General features: G+C 49.3%; 1 protein-coding gene across 7 annotated transcripts in view; it reads right to left on the minus strand.

Moving 5' to 3' along the window:
- Window positions 1-1,417: 1,417 nt before the first annotated feature.
- LOC111844976 (myocyte-specific enhancer factor 2A-like) overlaps window positions 1,418-20,770 on the minus strand; it is a 53,223-nt gene continuing 33,870 nt past the window's right edge. For 6 of the 7 annotated variants that reach the window (XM_023813952.2, XM_072717860.1, XM_023813949.2 and 3 more), the window contains 7 exons: window positions 13,857-13,991; window positions 11,978-12,164; window positions 11,755-11,814; window positions 6,724-6,908; window positions 4,051-4,177; window positions 3,844-3,970; window positions 1,418-3,056 (listed from right to left, as the gene is read on the minus strand). In XM_023813952.2, coding sequence (XP_023669720.1) covers window positions 2,735-3,056; window positions 3,844-3,970; window positions 4,051-4,177; window positions 6,724-6,908; window positions 11,755-11,814; window positions 11,978-12,164; window positions 13,857-13,991 — 1,143 coding nt within the window. In that variant the 3' untranslated portion in view covers window positions 1,418-2,734. The remainder of the gene's footprint in view (window positions 3,057-3,843; window positions 3,971-4,050; window positions 4,178-6,723; window positions 6,909-11,754; window positions 11,815-11,977; window positions 12,165-13,856; window positions 13,992-20,770) is intronic. The other variant, XM_023813956.2, reaches the window with a different exon arrangement.

A 20,770-nucleotide genomic window follows, 5' to 3' on the forward strand; every position in this document is an offset into this window, starting at 1 on the left:
ACACCGGTCTCTATAGCATCGTATATATAGTTAGTTAATCAATAGAAACTTCAACGTTTATTGTATTATGAAGACAAAACATCACATCTGGGGAAAAATGCACAATAACTAAAAATTGTCCCATGAAACTTCAGTTTCTTTCGTGGCAACAAAGTCCAGCTTTTGCCACCAAATCTTTAAGCCTTGAAGCCGCGAAAGCATCTTGAGTTAAACATCGTTTATAAAGAGATACGCAAATATACAGTTGAGTTTATAAAAGCCGAACAGCGAAGCAGAGTGCCACTGGCAATCGAACACAAGCGAGTCATCAACATAACTTTGTTTCTTCATATTTCTTTTCACATTAGACAAATTAGAAATGTGAAATATATATAAAAAAATCAAACAAATAAGGAGTGTGCATATATTATTTCTTGCTAGTACACAACTTGGTCGGAACGGAGATGGATCAACGAGCCTTACAAGTTCATTTACTTGCGGTCATGTTGATCCCCAGGTGTAAAATTAACCCCTTGATGTACTGGTATTTTTGGAAGGATACACTGCTGGAAAAGATCCTGACTTTTAGATTCTCCCCTTGATAATTTCATTATTGCTGTCTTGGTTGCCAATATTTCATACATAGACGCGCGCGCACTCACAAACACACATACATACATACATATACATATGACAGCATTTCACTTAAATATAAGCAATGTATAAACTCAAATTAACTTAAAGCTTTGTGCAAAAATATACATAAATCGAGTACATTGTGCAGGTGAGCTTTTACATGTAAAATTCCCAAAATGTGTGAGCACTCAGGCGGTTCATAAGCACGTGTCTTTTTCCAGTCCCAGTCAGGCCAGCACTTACGGGAAAAATGATTAACAGTCATTCTGTGTCCATATCGCACGAGGCGGGACGCTGGAAGAACAGGACAAGCAGGAAAAATGACGGGAAATGCGAGATATCCCAGTTCAGGAAACTGCGCACCCCAGCTAGTAATGAAATCCCAGTTTCTATTCCTTATTCCTGTTTTAATTTGCTCTACTCCTTGCTTTATAAAGGAACATCACGGTCAAAATAAAGACCTAATTTTAAGACACTTAAAGCAATGGTCCATAAAGTGCTTCTTCGTTTGGATTGCCTTCTGTGATGTTTTTACAAAGACATAAGTATGAAAGCACGTCCATATCTTTGCATAAAACGTTTACATAAAACACCATATCTAACTACGCGTCCACGATGCCCAATGCAGTGTTTTGCCGAATGATTCTGTAGGTATGGAAAATCACGCGACCTTCGTCTGCATTACCATCACTTTCACAATGACCCCACGTTTGCGCAAAAAAAATAAAAATAAAATAAAATCTGCTTTGTATTCTTTTACGGCATGTGCACGTTTTTACGTATAGCATATAAACGAGAAAAGTCAACTCACAATAAATGTTTTATTGGTGTCCTTGATATTTGCTTTAAATTCCATTTAGGTAGGATATATTTCTATGACATTTCACATGGAAATCTTTTAAAACAGACAGCATAGTCCGCAACTGTAGGTCAATCCTTCGCGTTGGGATTATAAGTAGATTCCTCAGTTTCTGCTGGAATTATACTTCAAAGACATTACAATTCTCCTTCACAAAAAGATACAGTGAAGTTTAATCGTACAGCACTGTCATTACTAATATCTTAGGACAAACGTTCACCACTAATTAAACCCGGAAACTAGCCTCCGGAAAAAGCATGGGTTATTCACAATAATCATTTATAAGTACAGCATATTTAACAAAATAGTAAATATTAACCAGTGAATAACCTAATTATTAGTAAGGACTTCGCCTGTAAACTCGGCGGTAATCCACAAAAATATACTTCTTTCCTTAAATCTGGTGACGGTACAGTACATACGTACTTACTCCAAGGTGATATATATATATTAAAGTTACTATATACAAAACAAAGACAAAAGTTTGGCTCGAAATCTAATTTACAAACAGAACAACGAGTGTTCATGGCTTTAGTTACCATTTCTAGGTCTTGCTTGCATGTCTGTCTTTTTGCATTAAGCGAAATAAAAATAATAATGAATAAACTAAAAACTTTTCACAAAGTTATTTTTCATGATAAATGTTTGGATTTTTTTAAATTCAATTTAATTGCATTAACAATTAAAATAAAAGGCTAAACTGACATTTATATTTATCTTTTAAATCTAAGTTCATTGTGTGCTGCTGGTTAGCCTGATGGGCTGGCATGAGAGATTCACGGGTGTGTAGCCCCATGACATGTTGTGTAGCCCCCGAACTCACAACCTGATTCTCGGACAGGTACCAAGACGTATCCGCAATTTCCAAGACAATCGGGATTTGGGGGGCGGGGAAACATGGAACTCGTAATCTGCGTAGCTGGTGCTGCAAGCAAGACCTGTCCACCGGAGGGCGACATTTTACTTCCTATTATTCTTGTGAAAATAGTATTCTGTACAAGTGCTGGACTAGACCAGTGACTACGAGCACTAATATATTCCGTAGACACACCCCTAAAGACTGGACTGGTGTAAACCTGGCAGCAAATTGGCCTGGAGTACCTGATGATTCTTGTTTGAATCTGTGTGTGTAGCCTGACTCATCTTTTTAATGTGAGAAAGATACTTGGACGTGTTTGGATGAACATTTCCCACCTGCAAAAATGATATAAAAAAATGAATAATAATGATAATGATGATGATGAAGAATACTGGGCTGACCTATGTTACCCAGGCATCGACACGCATGCGTTTGACAGACGGACCCTCCTGATCCTCTGCTCCCGCCACCGGCCGACCCAGCCCCAGGGGGGGGTGGAAGTCAGCGCGGGGAGGGTCTTCACGGTCGCTCCCGTCATAGGAGCTGCAAGAGGAACTCAGGCTGTCGGCGGGTGAGCGGCCCATTTCCTGGCGTGAGGACAGGTGAGGCTGGGACAGGAAGGCGGGCAGGGTGGTGCGGTCGCGGGGGGGCGATGCTGGCTCCGCCTTGATGCTCACACTCTGACTGGAGCTGGAAGAGCCGCCCGGTCCTTGAGGCAGGTGGCTGCAAATGTAGGGGAGGACAGACAGACAGCCTCACCATCAGCTTCACCAGCAGCATCTCCAGAGACCATGGAGGATCAAGACCAGACTGAGCTTTAAAGTCCACTTCAGTGTCAGTTTCAGCATCAACATTATCATAAGCGTCAGGATCAGCTTCAGCATCAACATTATCATCAGTGTCAGGATCAGCTTCAGCATCAACGTTATCTTCAGAATCAGCTTCAGCATTATCATCTGCCTCCGGAGCAGCATCAAGCATTATCATCAGAGTTAGGATCAGCATCAGCTTCAGCATTATCGTCAGTGTCAGGAACACTTCAGCATCAACATTCTCATCACTGGCCGTGGTGTGTGGCTCAGGAAGCTAAGCCTCTATGCCTCTGATTGGACAGTTGCTGGTTGGAACTCGGCCTCGCCAGAAGTCACATGTCCATGGACCCCTGAGAAAGGCCTTTAAACTGCAGCTCCAGGGATGCTGCACACTGCACCTGCGCTGTGATCCCCAAGCTTGCTGTCAGGTGCATTTGTGTCTATGAGTCTCATGGAGAGCAAGATGGAGTAGCCAAAAAGAGAATTTCCCCATGGGGATTAATAAAGTATAACTACTCTATATCAACATCAGCTACGGCATCAAAATTATCAGCAGCATGGAATCATCTTCAGCTTCAGCATCTTTATCGGCAATCTGCCATCAGCATCCCCATCATGGCGCAGGCCGCATCTCGAGCAGGCATTCCATCCCCTAAGAACAGGACACACCCCCAGACATGGCGTGTGGAGATACTCACGTCAGAGCGCCTTGTGCCACTGCACCCAGCTGATTCTGCTGCCATGACGACATGGAGCCCAGGGACAGGCCCGCGGGTGAGCAGAAGCCTTGGATAGAGGAGAGATCGCTGCCGCTCAGGGAGTAATCTGCAAGGCGAGCAGAGCGACACTGTGTCACGTCGCGGCCCGGCAGGTGCTGGCATGGGTGCCGCAACACGCTCACTCACCAGGATTGTACGCCGTGGGCATGGCAGAGTACACCAGGCCCTGAGGTGGCAGGCTGGGTGTGGTCACAGACACCACCGGTGTGGCCAGGGACTGTGTGGACTGGGAGCTGCTTATCCTCTGAGGGTTCTGGGAAGAGGACAGTGACATCAGAGCTCAGAGCCAATCACAGCAAAGCCCAGGTGCGGCTCACACGTGCACGATTACAGCGATCCCAGTGGCTGAGTGGTCTTGAGTCTCATGGGGTCACACGGTTCTGCTGTTTCTATCTGGCGGCCATGACAGTGACACTGTAATGTAACTATGCTTTTTAATGGCTCTCTAAACCCAGCATGCAAATCACCTTCACAATAAAACAGCCAGCTGCCATCTAACACAATATGAAGAACCAAAGCAATATGCATCCCATCCAGGGTGTGTCCCAGCCTGGTACCCTATGCCCTGGTACCCTATGCTGCTAGGAATAGCAGGATAAGCATTGAGTAAATGAAGGATGATAAGAAGCAATATTTTTCCTGTAATTCTCATGTTTGCCACTAAGAGGTGCTGTGGCATTATAAGCTAAAGCCCTTTACAAACTTTATACCATGAGACAAGTTACCATGCATGGATCACAGAGGTGAGTATATTAGCAAAACAAATACAAGATGTGTTGCCATATGAATAAATAAATCCTGGAATTTCAAAGAAAACTATTTTGTTAAATTATATACCAGCATGATAAGATTCAAGGGGTTGGATTCAAGACAGGAGAATAATCTTAATCCTGTCACCATGACAAGAAAATTAGCAGGTGAAATGTGTTGAACAGTAAGCGTTCATGGACCAGTGGTCAGTATTTTTTTTCTGCCAAAAACCTAGACCCATCTGTACAGAATATAAAAAAACTTGAAAAGCAAAAACTTTCCCTAATGTACATTTAGAAAAGCATACAGTGAGAATCAGCTCAGGAGCATGTTGCACTGGAGTGGCTGATCTGAATAACTGGACAGCCCCTCTGTATCAGTATTCCCAGAATCCCTCAGGCAGGGGGTTTGGCTCAGAGATCACACTCTCGCCTTGGCCCTGGGCCATCCGTGTGGAATGAAGGGGACACTATTTAAACGAGCTCGTCAGTGGAACCAGCTGTACACCGCTTGCCCAGTCCTGAGACGTGGGCTTCAGTACATTCCCTAAACAGGTTACGCTCTGAGTGCGACCCGCCCCCCTCCTCCCTCCCCCGTGGGCTGCTGCTCTCTGGAGTGGATTAAATCACTCAGGTCCGTGCCTCACTTTGGATGACATCATTCCCCATGACATCATTCTCCATGATGTCATCCACTTCAGGAGAGATAGGGAGGACGAGATAAACACGTTAAGGTGCATGTTTGTGCGCTGTACAGCGGCTGAGCGCGTGGAATACGGTAACCACGACTTAACCTTTCGAATGCGGCCATTGTTCGGTCACAGCCAAGCTCTATCACCCGTAGAGCCGCAGCTGGGGCTGCGATTGTGCATCTTTGTGAATCCTCCTGTCATGCTTCAGCTCTGCGGGTGCTAAATGTGCCCACAGCTGCACTTCCTGTTTTGCACTTCCTGGGGCGCTCTGTATGGCCTCCCACAGCCCCAGCTCACAGACCATCCCACTCTGTTCTGCAAGAGGCGCTGCTGCGGTTCACGGTCGCATGCGTGCCGAGCCAGCTCTGCTGCGGGCTCTGAGACGACCCCCCCCCCCCGGTAGCGTGTGGCCAAAACCGTCCTCCCGGCCCCTCTCCTGTACAACACTGGCCCATCGGCTGACCCTAGCTGTCACACCACCTCACCTCCTTCACGGAGCCCGTAGAGCGCTCACACTACGTTTGGTCAGAGAGTGTGAGAGAGCGAGGAGTGCCGCCTCACACCGGCGAGGGAGGGGCCCAGCCTGGCGTGCAAGGCGGGCGTCAAGCTCCCACGTCAACTGAGACACAAAGGAGGCCTAAATGAAAGGGGCTGCCATAACGGGGTGGGATCGAGCCCCCTTCTCACACCAGGCCAGGCAGACGGCGTACAGCCTGGGGAGGACTGGGGGTTAAAGGGATTAGGGACAGACATAGCGGGGCGCTTTGCAGCACAGACAGAGACGCAGCGTCTGTGATCCCCCCGGGCTGCTTTAATACCTCCACCCGAGGAATAAAGGCAGCCAGACGTGACGAGGGTGACAAGATATTATCCGGCTCAGGGTGTGGGCTCCCGCTAAGCCGGGCCGGCTGTGTCACCGCAAGGCACGATTCATCTAATGCCGCCGTGACCTACTGACGAGCACGCCGCCCCTCAGCTGCCATCTTCCCTTTGCACAAGGCCCGAATAGCCTGCCAGGCCGGAGCCCTACTGAGCATGCTCAGAAGCCCACGTAACGAAGCCTGGCAAGCCGACAGCTACAGGGCAGAGGCACTTACGTCACCTTACTTTGATGAAAGTCCTCCAGCTGGTAGCAAGAGAATGGCAGAGAACTGGAGTCTTTGCAGGCTGCTCTGTGGGACAGGGGGGTTTTGGGGGGGGGGGGGGTTCACACGTTTGTCAAACGGGAGGGAAGGCTAGACCCCTACTGATGACCTCACACTAGCCTCAGGCCCACAGAGTGGTCAGACAGAGCGAGGCCCATGCTGTGATACGCTGGGGGGGCTCTCTCTTTCTCTCTGCCGCCTGCTGTCACTTACCTGGGGTGCCATGGCGCTCTTGTTGGGTGGGGGGATGACCACTCGCAGATCTGGCTTTCGGCTGCCCATCCCCAGGGCTCCCCCTGGTGGTGGGGGCGATTTGGCAGGCATGGTCTTCCCCAGGCCGTTTCCGCTGGAGCTTCCCTGGAGGCTGGGAGATCCTCGCGAACTGACAAAGCCATTTCCTGTGGGGACACGGGGAGACAGACCACGGACCAATCAGAGAAGGGCCAGGCAGCCAATCGGCAGAGCTTCCAGCGGGCCACTCTACTTCTGATACACCCTTTGGCCCATTTCAGAGACTACTATAGTAATTATAGTGCACATGACAACACAGGAAATGACCTCACTCCCCCTTGAAAAATGGCTAAACGAAAAACCTCCACGCCATCTGTTAGGGAAAGGAAGCAAGCCCTCTGTTTTTGGTGGACATGAACGTATGTATGGCTGCTGATCACAGTCGACAGTATCGCTGGAAACCGCACAACGAGAACCAATGAGAAGGCAGAGAAGAGACAGGTGAGGATCCCACCCTGCTTGGGTCCACGGTGAGTCACCGGCGGCTGCCAGGTGGGCTTGGCAAGAAGGAGAGCCGTAATTATACCGGGACCCCGGCGGGAGAGGCACGCGGGGCTCATGGAAATGCCACGGCAAGACGGTCGGTAAAAATAAGCAGCAATAAACAACGGGGCAGCACTCTTAAGAAGACAAGTCAGCGTCATTGCTGCGTATCGGGATCATACCAGCGGAGAAGGTGTAGCGGCAGGAACCCACATAAACATAAAACCGAGGCCCCGGGGAAATGCGGCATGTCAGTATCAGTATAATAATCTACACTGTTCTTTCACTTTTACAGCAATTAGCGACTTTTAGGCAACTATTGTAGAAAATGCTGCTGTGTAAAAATACTGGAATAAACGGCATTTAACCCACTGAAAATAGCAAATTCATGTTAACTGGGTAATTTTCTGTACTGGATCCTGCCACAGGCCAGTGAAAACCCCCCAAGAAACAGTGTGGGTGGGGGGGGGGGGGAGGGTTTGTGAAAGCTTTAAATTACGGGGGCTGAGTAACAGGCTGATAACAATCTCAGGGTGAGGTCATCGTGTGAAAAGCTGAAGGGAAGCAGGCAATCAGTCAGCACGACCGTCTGCAGCCCAAAGAGTGACCGGTCAGAACCACGAACACGACCATCTACGGCCCAAAGAGTGACCGGTCAGAACCACGAACACGACCGTCTGCAGCCCAAAGAGTGACCGGTCAGAACCACGAACACGACCATCTACGGCCCAAAGAGTAACCGGTCAGAATCACGAACACGGCCGTCTGCAGCACAGAGATGGCCCATAAGATGACCTATGGCCCCTGTTGACAAATGCCTTATTCACCAAGCCACTGTGCCAATTAAAAGCCATTAAGAGCCAAACAGGTTAATCGTCTAGTTCAAGGGCTCAGCAGCCCTACAGAACCCTAAGCTGTCACCTACGAGTGCGGGACGAATCACACAGACAGAGGAGCGGCGCTGACGGCATAGTGAGAGGCTCACACCTCATTCAGGATAAGCAGCCAACAAACAAATAGGCCAGCAAATCAAAGGCTGCACAGCACCCACAAATCCCCCCGAAAATAGACATTAAAAACACAGCTCTGCCCCGGCCCATCACCAGGAGATGCAGAAGCATAAATATGAACCGTCAGGGAACCCTACAGTCAAACGCACATGAAGAGAGCGAGCAGGCCTTAGTTAGCCTGCTGATGGGAGGAGACAGCCAACCAGCAAACAAACCAGTGAAGGCTGCACACCAGAATGCCTGCTTTTACTGGTGAGCAACCGCAATAATACAAATCATAATGAAAATGCTGCAAATGGAAAAAAAAATCCTAACGAAAACGTGGTAAATTTCAAGCATGCTGGTGGCCAATTTAATCTGGCTTTGATTTGGCAGGAAAGCAGAGTCAGTCAGGTATCCAGACAGACAGGAATCGCCTCTTTTTAGCCTAATAAAGTACCATAAAATGATTAAGATGCAAGTAACACTTTACATTAACCACACCATCAAAATGCATTCATAGAGCATTCTTAAGCAGTGTTAGTATGTTTTAACATGTCATAAAGCCCTACATCATAAAGCCCTACATCAATAACAATTTCAATGAAAAAAATGACACTTGTAATATACATTAATAACATGTAAGTCATATAATCATATATAGTTTGTTATTAATGTACATTCAAGCTGTCACATGTTCATTGGAAGTGTTATGAATGCAAAGCTTCTGGACACAGTAACAGGTTCTGAAGCATTAGTGCTGCATACCTTTTTTATTGCCCACCACCACCCCCCCTCTTCGGAGGACAACTTTATTTTACATTAAATTCAAGAGCAAAGAGTGTGGCTGCTCCGAACTCACCAGTACCGTGGAAAAAGGAAAAAAAAAAGAAAAACAGGGGGGGATACAGAAACAACAAGCGTAACAATAACAGACATCAATCAACATGGGGAGAGAAAAAGGTATACAGAAATAATAACACTAATAATGTAGGTGGGATGGAAAAAAATGAAGTATAGGGGAATACAGAATACAAACAAGCATAAGAAACATAACACTCATCAAACAACAAGAATTATAACAACATCAGTGATACTAATAATAATTAATAATGTGACAAATCGGTATTATATATATGTAGCATACACACACGTGATCATACCCTTATATATGTATATTTCAATTCCTAAATCTATAACATACCCTAAAAAGTAATAATAATAATGATATTGATCGCTCAACCATTCTTGTGCAAGTGTAGGTGTGACCTGATGGACATCCCCCCCCCAAGCCCAAGGCGAAGGCAGGAGAACCAGGCAACCGAGGCCACCCTACCGCCCCTCCCCGGCACAAGGGCCCACAGCCACGCATCCCCGAGACAACCACCCGCCCAACCCAAGAGGGACTAAGGGGGCGCCAAGCCCCGCACAGGGAGGCCCGCAGAGGGAGGACGGGCGGCGAGCCCCCCAGCCCCGCCCGCAACCCCCCCACTGAGGCAGGCGGGTCCAGGGCCCCAGCCCCCTCAGCCCGTCCCCCGGCAGGACGGGCCGCCGCCCACCGCAGCGACCCGGCACGCCTCCCCCCCAACGCTGCAGGATGATCCAAGGGGGGCCCATACAAAGAGCCCCCACCCCCACCCGTAAACGGACCCGCGGCGACCGGGGAGCGGCAGACCCCCCGCCCAGCCCAGACCGAACCCCCCAATCCGCCTAGCAGGGCCCAGAGCGTCCCAAGATTCCCCGGACTGCCCGCCAGGGCCCCACCACGGCGCAGCAGAGCCAAGCACCACCCGGCTGCATACCAAAGATCTTAAAACCATCATTACTACAGTACTAGTGAACGTGAATATTTCTATCAGCTACAAGGCATGTTGCTGACCTGGATGGTGATGCTCGTTTAGATGAACGGATCCTGATTGTTACCACAGAGGCAGTTGGCCACTGGTCCTTGAGAGAGACGTGCTTATAAAACCACGTGCTAATCCCCCATGAGGGTGGCTGGGGGGGGGGGGGGGGGGGCAAGCTGGATGGGGGCCACCTGAGGACTGGCAGGCCTCGTTGTGCCTCTGCGAATCAGCCGCAGGAATTAAGGCAGATGGTGCCCAGGAAGTGAAGTGAGTTTGCAAATGGGGCTTTCATTAGACGAGGGCGGGGGGGGGGGCAAGGCGGCACAGGGACCTGGCGCTCCGTAAAGCCTTCATCAGCACATCTGCCATTCAGGCCGCACCTGGTCTCAATCACACCACATAAGGGGGGGGGACACTATCAACGTTTGAGATTCCGGGCACCAAGGAAGCCCTTCTTCTTCTTCGCCTTAGAGGACCGTGGCTGAACTCGATCTGAACATCTAACAGAAGTGGCTACTTAGTGAGAAAACAGATTAGTGATAAGTACACGGCAGTGGTGTGTGTGCGCACACGGGTGTGTGTGTTTGTGCTATGGCAGTGCTCCAGGCCACACGCCATCTGCCACGACCTTTAACCCGACACCCAGCCGCCATGACAGGCCATCAGAGCACCATGCGCAAAGGCCAGGGAGGGAGCCCATGTCCGGAATGCCGGCCCGGCCATGAAGCGGTCAGGTCCTTATAAGGCCTTACAAACAGAGACACCTGTCAGCGGTGGGGAAAAGGGCATCGCGATACTGAAGGCGAGGTCGGCCTTGAAGGGGGCGTCACCTACAGGGGACCAAGGTGATGGCAGGAGCAGCAGGAGAAATGACACCCTCCCTCATCGTATAAGGCTTACATCAGCATTCGGCCCCCATGTAAAGAATACAATAATACAGTGGAGGAAAGGATCTTCATTCTTAACAGCCCCTGGCAGTACCAAGGGAAACACATACCGGCTAAAAGTGTGTTTAGGAGAAGCATAATGACACCGTGTTTAGTAAGATTAGGGCTAGGTTGGGGTAGAGCAGAGCCGCCTGTGCTTGGTAGGGTTAAGGTTAGGGTTGGGGTTGAGCAGAGCCGCCTGTGTTTGGTAGGGTTAGGGTTGAGGTGTAGTACAGCTGCCTGTGTTTGGTAGGGTTAAGGTTAGGGTTGGGGTAGAGCAGTGCTGCCTGCGTTTGGTAGGGTTGGGGTAGAGCAGAGCTGCCTGCGTTTGGTAGGGTTGGGGTAGAGCAGAGCAGAAATCCCTGGCTAATCGGATGACATGACTACAGCAGCGGCTTCATCTGCCTCCTACCTTTGACATTAAAACAGCACCCACCACCCACATTCCCTGAAAGGCCAGTGTAACCTTCACCCTCCAATCAGCTATGTAACTCTAGCCCCAACCCCCCACCACCATCCTCCACAGCACCCCACTCTCTGCTACCCTGAGGCAGTTTGATCTTTGATCAGGGGCTCTATAGGCGCAGTGACACCCACGGCCTGCATGGCCATTCGTTCCGCAAACAAATCATAAAGCAACCGTCCTGCACTACAGTGTGCTTGTCTCTCCACACTTCACTCCTGTGAGGGGGGGCTCTGTACACTTACCCACAGGGCTGGAGCCAGTGCCATTGGGAGCTGTGAGGTCTGTGGTGACCAACAAGCTACCTGGGGGGCGGGGGGGTGGACAGGGAGGTCAGGCTGAGCACTCATGAACGGCAGCAGATCTACACACACAGCACGCATGCATCATAGGTCAGTATAATCTATACTAGACTAGCAGGTCCGTAAGTATATCTATATCAAACTAGAGTAGATTTTTGGTACTGACCTGCACTCCCTGTGCTGGATGGCCTCGAGGGGGCACCAGGGGACATGACGCTCCTGTGAAGAGAACCCTGTGTCGGGGAGAGCATCCCAGTATCACCCAGGGAGCCACCAGGACTGTAGGACAGACTGGGGTTCGTCACCGGGACAGCCACGTGCATTGAGAAGTTCTGCTGCGGCAGGGCGGCGGGCTGAGGGTGACACAAATAGAGAGAAGGTCAAGTCTTGGGAGAGCAAGTAGGATACCAACAGGGGTCACAGCCCAGGAGAGTGAATGGGATACTGACAGGTGAGAAGGTCACAACCCAGGAGAGAGAGTAGGATACCAATGGGAGAGGTCACGACCCAGAAAAGCCAGTAGGATACCAACAGGGGAGAGGCTCACAGCCCATGAGAGTGAGCAGGACACTGACAGGGAAGAGCATCACAGCTCAGTAGGGCAAGTAGGATACCGACAAGGGAGAGGGTCACAGCCCAGAAGAGCTAGTAGGATACCGACAGGAGAGACAGTCATGGCCTGGGAGAGCTCGAAGGATACCGACAGGAGAGACGGTCATGGCCTGGGAGAGCTCGAAGGATACCGACAAGGGAGACGGTCATGGCCTGGGAGAGCTCGAAGGATACCGACAAGGGAGACGGTCATGGCCTGGGAGAGCTCGAAGGATACCGACAAGGGAGACGGTCATGGCCTGGGAGAGCTCGAAGGATACCGACAAGGGAGACGGTCATGGCCTGGGAGAGCTCGAAGGATACCGACAAGGGAGACGGTCATGGCCTGGGAGAGCTCGAAGGGTTCCGACAGGGGAGATGGTCAAGGCCTGGGAGAGCTCAAAGGATACCGACAGGGGAGAGGGTCATGGCCTGGAAGAGCCCGAAGGATACCGACAGGGGAGAGGGTCATGGCCTGGGAGAGGCCAAAGGATACTGACAGGGGAGATGGTCGTGGCCTGGGAGAGCCCGAAGGATACCGACAGGGAGAGGGTCATGGCCTGGGAGAGGCCAAAGGATACCGACAGGGGAGATGGTCGTGGCCTGGGAGAGCCCGAAGGATTCCGACAGGGGAGATGGTCATGGCCTGGAAGAGCTCGAAGGATACCGACAGGGGAAACGGTCATAGCCTGGGAGATTAAGTAGGATACAGACTTGGAAGATGGTCGCGGCCAGAAAGACAACAAGCAAGGGCTCGGGAGACAGGAGATCTGAGGGGGTCCGTCACAAGGTATGATCTGTGAGATCCCAAACCTAAATTCCAATTAAAAGGGGAATACTTTACTTCACAGGGAATATCATCACTTGAATGGAATTTGGTGGTTTGACAGAATTAATACAAATGTGGTACCGTTCCTCCAAAAGTGATCCCCACCCTCCCCTTAGTTTTCCATGTTAAATCCTTCAGTGATTTCAGCGTGACCTCAGAGAAGATGACAGTTGCCCTGAGCGTCCATAGGTACTGATAGCGTCTCGCTTCTGAGGAACATGGGTGGGTTGGTGATGCTTAGAGAGGTAAACAAGAGGCCGGCCGGCCAGAGGGCAGCTCCAGCATCAAACCATCAGACTCTGCCTTGTCACTGTGAAAGCTCCCCACCCTCAGCACTGGCCCTGCTCATGTCACCATGAAGAATGACATTTCTAGCTGCATCATCAGGAGATTGGGCACGGCTCAGGAGAACGTGGAAAAAGCCGGGAGCAGCCAAGAGCACGACGGCTTTCGGGAAGGGGTGGGTTCATCTGTCTGAACGCCGTGATCTTACCAGGCTAAAGACAGAAATGCAGCAATAAAACAAGAGCAAACTGGAATTATATTTAATTGTGCGCTACGAGCTTCCTGTTGCCAGAGGGAGGCGGTACCGAGGGAAACGAAGCTGGCGGCCGGATATACTCACCATCTTATGACTCCTCATCATATTGTCAAACTCCTCGTTGATCTTTTTATACTTCTCTTCAGTGTGAGGCGTGAGGACATAGGAGGCATCCGGGTCAGGGCTGTCACAGCCTCTGTGCTCCTTTTTATTCAGGGCCTGTGGAGGACATGGGCAGAGAAACGGCTCAGGAAGTGAAGGGAGGAGTCTGCATGTGACATCACTCTGTAAAGGGGCAGGTCAGGAGGTCAACGGAGGAGACAGCATGTGACATCACTCTGTAAAGGAGCTGGACAGGAGGTCAACGGAGGAGACAGCATGTGACATCACTCTGTAAAGGGGCAGGTCAGGAGGTCAACGGAGGAGACAGCATGTGACATCACTCTGTAAAGGAGCTGGACAGGAGGTCAACGGAGGAGACAGCATGTGACATCACTCTGTAAAGGGGCAGGTCAGGAGGTAAATGGAGGAGACAGCATGTGGCATCAGTTTGTAAAGGGACGGGTCAGGAAGTGAAGGGAGGAGTCTGCGTGTGACATCACTCTGTAAAGGGGCTGGACAGGAGGTCAACGGAGGAGACAGCATGTGACATCACTCTGTAAAGGGGCAGGTCAGGAGGTGAATGGAGGAGACAGCATGTGGCATCAGTTTGTAAAGGGACGGGTCAGGAAGTGAAGGGAGGAGTCTGCGTGTGACATCACTCTGTAAAGGGGCTGGACAGGAGGTCAACGGAGGAGACAGCATGTGACATCACTCTGTAAAGGGGCAGGTCAGGAGGTGAATGGAGGAGACAGCATGTTACATCACTGTGCTGACATCATTGTTCTTTGCCCTACCAAACCCCCAACCAGGAGGGCTTGTGCCCTGAGTGGTTGCTTCCTCTGGGACCTCCGTCCTCATTACTGCCCTCGCCTCCTCAATTCTGAAGTGAAACTAGGACAATTCAAACATTCACAGGCACAAACAGGAGAGCAGTTCCTGCCAGGCAAGTCCATTTTTTTTTCCAAGCGGCCCAATACCTGAGGAGGACCATGACCTTAAAACAAGCCCTAAATCCTGTGAGGTCTCTCCTAATTGACAGTGTGCTACCTCACAAGTGAATGAACGTTTCCATTCAGTCAGACGTTAGTATTAAGGGCAGATTCGAGCATCACAGTTTCACATTTCTGCTAAGGGAGACTGACGCGTCACTCCCTCTGCGTGAGAGAGGGCGGGGCGGCTCTCTAATGCCACCCGCGCATGCTCGGATACATTTCCGTCATCCTCCTGTTATGATAAGCCCTCCATCTGGAAGACTCCAGGGACAGGAGATGGCCTGCAGTTTAAACATTTGCGAGGTTAAGACAGCCCGCCTGCTGTGCGCGGGGCTTAGCGGTGCCATGCAATGTTTACACGGCCGGCGAGACCTCACCCATCGCGGGATTCAGAGGGCCGTGCTGCGTCACTGCTTACGGCAGTGCCTGCAACGCAAGGCCGGACAAATAATCAAACGTTTGTCTGTTTTTGTTTTGAAAAACACCACTAAGCTCTCAGCTGACAACATCGCCCCCCTGCCGTTGGAGCCCATATCTTGTTCAGTTATCTTGCTTTGTAATTCATGAGAAACATGACAGTTTACACTGGTTTCCCTCACATAAGAAATGCTCTACATGTTGCAAAGGACCGACTTCAGATCTCTGCTAGTCCACTCATAACTAATATTTTCACAAGCACTGATATTGGCTTAGAATCCATCTTACAGGTAAGAGATACAGTGTCTTCCAGCAACGCGGTGGACAATTAACTTTATCTGAAATTAATTCCAGAACAGCTGTGTACTTTTGAAGTGCAGCTTACGAAATATAAATGATTAATTTGGTTTAATTAGCAGCAGTAATGCAGGACCCAGGATGGATCAGTAGTGCAATCTCTCCGTTCCAAACACATGGAGCCCCGGTTCCGTATCGGTGATGGGCTGGGGTTTTGTCCATGGTGAGAACTGCTTATTTTTCTCAGGAATACATATGATTTCCCACATTCACCCTGTTCGGCTAGAAAATCAGCCAGTCACAGGAAATGCGTCGTCCCTTTCTGTGGCACACAACGGGGACGCTGTTGAAGAGCTGTATGCATACGGCTTAATGAGGAGTCTATGCCATCATGCCCCCCCTCACCCCCGAGGACCAGGGTCATTTCCTGTTTACCACAGGACTCCTCGCCTGGGAGTCTCAAAAACAGCCCTGCTGCCCCCCGCCTGTGAACCACGGAGCCGCAGATCTGATCGCAAATTCAAATTAAAGGCCCGGCCTGCTCATTATGTGAGATGTGTGTTGGCCGGGCCGAGCGTGGGGGGGGGGCTTCCAGGGCAGCCCGGTCAGTGCCAGACGGGTGCCGGTGGAAACTTACCAGGCCGGTCAGGTCCGGGAGCCTGGCTGGCTGATCACACACACAGTGCACACAGGAAGCACCCTTGCAGAGTTTGTATCTCCTATGACTTCGTGGTTCCTTCTACACTGCTCTCATATAATAAGACTTTTTCATTATGTTCAAAAATGATCAAATGTGTCAGCAGCTGTCTGGCAAAAGAAAGAGTCCTACAAGCGATCCTGACCGAGGCAAAAGCCTTCAGTGACGTACTTAGCTCTCAAAGGCTATATTAGCACCTGCTAGTGGTCCCAGGTTCGAAATGGCAGGCGTGTCCGTATTAAACATCTCACTCCCAGAACACCTCACAGACAGTGTCCAGGAGAGGAGAGGAGAGGAGCACAGGCTGAAGCAGATGTCCTCCCTCAACCACCTCCCCCTCCACCCCCCTCTCTCCCTACCCCACCCTCAGTCTCACTCTCCCCACTCCCCCCAGTCTCCCTGCCTGGTCTCTCTCTCCCTGTCCCCCCCAGTCTCTCGCTCCCTGGCCCCCCCTCCCAGTCTTTCCTTGCCCCCCCCCCCCAGGGAAGCCCCTGAACCTTGGCAGGCTGTGAGCCCATTGCCTCCTGGTCATTCAGGACTGACTCACACACATCAGTTCTTCCCCTGGTGACTCATGGGATCCTACTTGGTGAAAAAGTCCCTAAAGAGCTGCTTCACCCATGGCTGTCACTGTGCTACATACACCCTCAAGCACACACACATTTAAGTACAAGCTCTCTCACACACACACACACACACACACACACCTGCACAGTCCAGCCTTAACCTTAACCATAAGTAACCAAACAAAATAAAAAAAGACTTTGGCTATTTTAGTTATTTTTGGTTGATTCACAGATTTTTATAAAACTGAATTTCCCTTTCTGGGGACCAAAAAAAATAATAAGTCCCCACAATGTCAAAATTTTTATTTTTTTTATCACATTGTGTGGACATAATATAGACATGGACAGACACACACACACAGGCATGCACTCACACACACATACACACACCTGGGCACATACACGCATACAAGCACGCACAAGCACACGCAGTCTTTTGCCATTTTTAGTTTTTTTATTCACAGATTTTTATAAAATTGAATTCCCTCTTGTGGGGACCAAGGAAATGGTCCCCACAACGTCAAAATAACAGGTCCCTACAATATAATGTTTATCCGACCCACTTACACACACACACACACACACACAAGTGCACCCAGGGCATCATGGCTGCTCAAGGGAGACGTGTAACCAAAGGAGCACTTAGAGGGCCAAGCTACACACACACGTAACAAGCCCCCCCCCCCCCCCCCGCGGTGTCACACCGTTGCGGGTGTCACGCTCGGCCCTGATGCAGAAATGCAGGGCAGCGGCTTTTCACTAAGTGCAAAATAGCAGGAGAGAGAGGCAGGAACTTCCTCATTTGGCAGCTGGTTACATCACACTCCCACATAAACAAACATTCTCCAGTAAGTACTATTAAAAATCAAGAATACTACTAACTATTACTATCTACTAAGATGCAAGATAACTACTAACCATTACTAACTAACTACTAAAAGCAAGAAGACCCAAACAGCAAAACAATGGCTTTCACAGCGCTATATATAAAACGTGTGTATAAAAAGCTGGAAGCCACAGCTAGAGCAGAAGCAGAAAGGAACCGGCGCACAGATGTGAGCACTCGGAAAGCCAGGACAATTCTACATTTCTGGGTCCGTTTGTTTTAGCTGTAATTGAATTTTAAAAACATAATTGCGATAAAGACACGGGCAATTTTGTAATTTTAGCAAATGTATATTTCCATTAGATAAGGAAAGACGTGGCAGGCGTCTCTGGGGACGGCTACATCTTAGCCAGCGCTTTCACAGACCTGTGCTAAGCGATTTAATGCATTCCTTGCAGAGCCATTACAGCCCCCACCCACCCCCCTTCCCGAAAGCAGCTTCATTTTTTACTTATTTATAGGGGTTTCCAAGCAGAGCCGAGATCTCTGCCCCAAAACCACATCTCCTGGAACACGATCGATGTGCGTGTGCAGGGGTGACGCGTGTCGCCACGGCGACCCTGACTGTTGCCCCGCCGTGCTCCCACCCCACACACCCACTGACATCACTATTCAGCGAGAAGTGCCCTTTAAGTGATGTTTCCAGTGTCATGATATGGATGAAAGGCTCAGAAACCACCGAGCACAAAAGCACGGGAGAAAGCGGCCAAGTGAGGAGCTCGCCTGAGTCAGCTGGGTTTCCGGGGGGGGGGGGGGGGGGATCTTTGTGATCCCTGTGTGAGGATAAAAATGGCACATGGGACCCCCCACACGTCTGCAATTCCTACATCAGTGACCCTAGGACTGAATCCTCACCAAATACATTTATTTCAGGAAGAAATCACGTTTGTCTTCCTTTTGTCTGAGAAGTAAGAACGAATGAATGGTTGAATGAATGGATGGATGAATGGATGGATGGATGAATGGATGGATGAATGCCTTTATTGTCATTGCACAAGGTACAACCGAAGTTTACCAGTCGATAAAGTGAGTCTTCAGTATGGCTGATGTGGAGCTTGCGACAAAGATCATTTATTGTGAAACTGAATCACAAGGAGACTCAGAATGTCTGTAAAACTTTTTATTTATAATATATTATACTTTTTTCTGTTTATTATTACATTGTTTACATTTTTTATTCTTTACACTCCTTTTATATTTAATGTTATATGTTACTTACTTATTTATATTGTTTTCTATTTATTCTGTTTATATTCATTTTTTTATATTCTATTCATATTCGCTTTTTCGTATTTGTATCCTTCCTGACTTTTTCCTTTCTTGCACTGACAAGGATAGTCTTCCAGTTCGGTTGTACCTTGTGTAATGACGATAAAGGCATTCATCCATCCATTCATCCATCCATTCATCCATCCATTCATCCATCCATTCATCCATCCATTCATTCAACCATTCATTCGTTCTTACTTGTCAGTGGATCTCTGTTTCTGAGTTATATTGCACATCAGTGTGATGCTAAACAGAAAAACAAGATGACTCAATCTTTGCAAGAATGAATAAGGAGTTAGAAAATAAATTAATAAAGAAAATAACGGCCTGAGAGGAGAAGAGATTATTCATGTTGGCCAGTGTGAAATATTGAAACGTACAAGCGATCTGCACACGTATGAGTGACGGGGCTGAGCGGAGCTCGCTGGTTAGTCTGGGCGAGAGGGGCGGGGCCATGATGCAGGGGGGCATCCAGCCTGTATCCATCCCAACACGGCTGGCTAATTAGCAGTCAGTCCTTCGTCAGACGGCTCCTCTGATGAAGGCACTGCAGAGCTTAGGTCACCACATTAAGAAGCAAGGAAGACCTTTCCAGAAGAACATGGTCTCAGTGCAGCGTAAGGGGCCTCATTTTTCACTCATCTAGGCTAAAACAGCCAGCCGTTCATAAAAACAGAAAATCTGAGTGATTCCTTACGCAAGCTGTCGTGACCTTCAATTATCACAATGCTGCAGCACGGAAGCGTGCCATTCCACAAGCCTCTCCAAACTTACCCCTGTGAAGACGCATAAACTACAAACAAAAAGCCCATAACTAACTGTCTTCACGCTTTCAAGTCTCCCCTTCAAAGTTCACAGATCACTTACAAGCCGAAACTCCAATTAAAAGCTGCTTGGTAGGAACATAAAAATGACCAGACAGAAGCAGGAGTGAAGCTCGGGGCCAAAAGTTGCCGGCATCCAAGTCTCTGTCGGGGCCCTTCCTGCCTCCTCAAGCACATCGTAACATCAGCGCCCCCCCCGATCCAATCCAGCGGTCACTAAAATATTCATGAGGATAACGGAGAGCCCCGTCCAAGCCAGAATCTGCAAGCCTGAGCACGAGCACCCAGAACAATGTCCAGATAAATGTGAGCTTCTCTCACCACCATCCCGAGTGCAGAGGAGCAAGGTGAGACCACTGATTTAGACCTATTTAGCAAATTAACTGACCGAATGTGCAAGCTAATTAACTGTTTAAGACTTTTTCCAACTAATAAAATGCTGTAATGGTCACATGACGTGGTCTGTAATACACATTCATCCATCCATTCATTCATCCATCCACCCATGCATGCATCTACCCATCCTCTGTACCCACTTGTCCTGTGCAGAGTCTTGGGAAAATACACATTAATCATGGCTTTAACTTAAGAAGCAGAATCACTCCTTACTTGCTCTACACAACACTGAGCTCCTACTTACTTAATACTTTTAAATTAATTATGAGATTACACTTGCATCTGTATGTGTACATACTGTACAGGCAGGGGGCTGGACTGAAAGGATCCATCGGCCCGGCTGGAGAAACAGTGCTGCAGCTGCCGAGCTCTCGCTCGAACGTGAACGTGAAGTGAAAATTCAGCAGTTTTCACACTTGGCAGCCTGTGTGCTTCCCGTGCAAATTCACATCCAAACCCCTATCCAGCCAGGCAGTTTCTACACACTAAAGACTTAATAGTTACAACAGCATGACTAATTAGGGGAACAAAAATGTGAGGGAAAGCAGTGTT

This window comes from Paramormyrops kingsleyae, chromosome 11 (assembly GCF_048594095.1).
Source record: "Paramormyrops kingsleyae isolate MSU_618 chromosome 11, PKINGS_0.4, whole genome shotgun sequence".
NCBI classification, from domain to species: domain Eukaryota; kingdom Metazoa; phylum Chordata; class Actinopteri; order Osteoglossiformes; family Mormyridae; genus Paramormyrops; species Paramormyrops kingsleyae.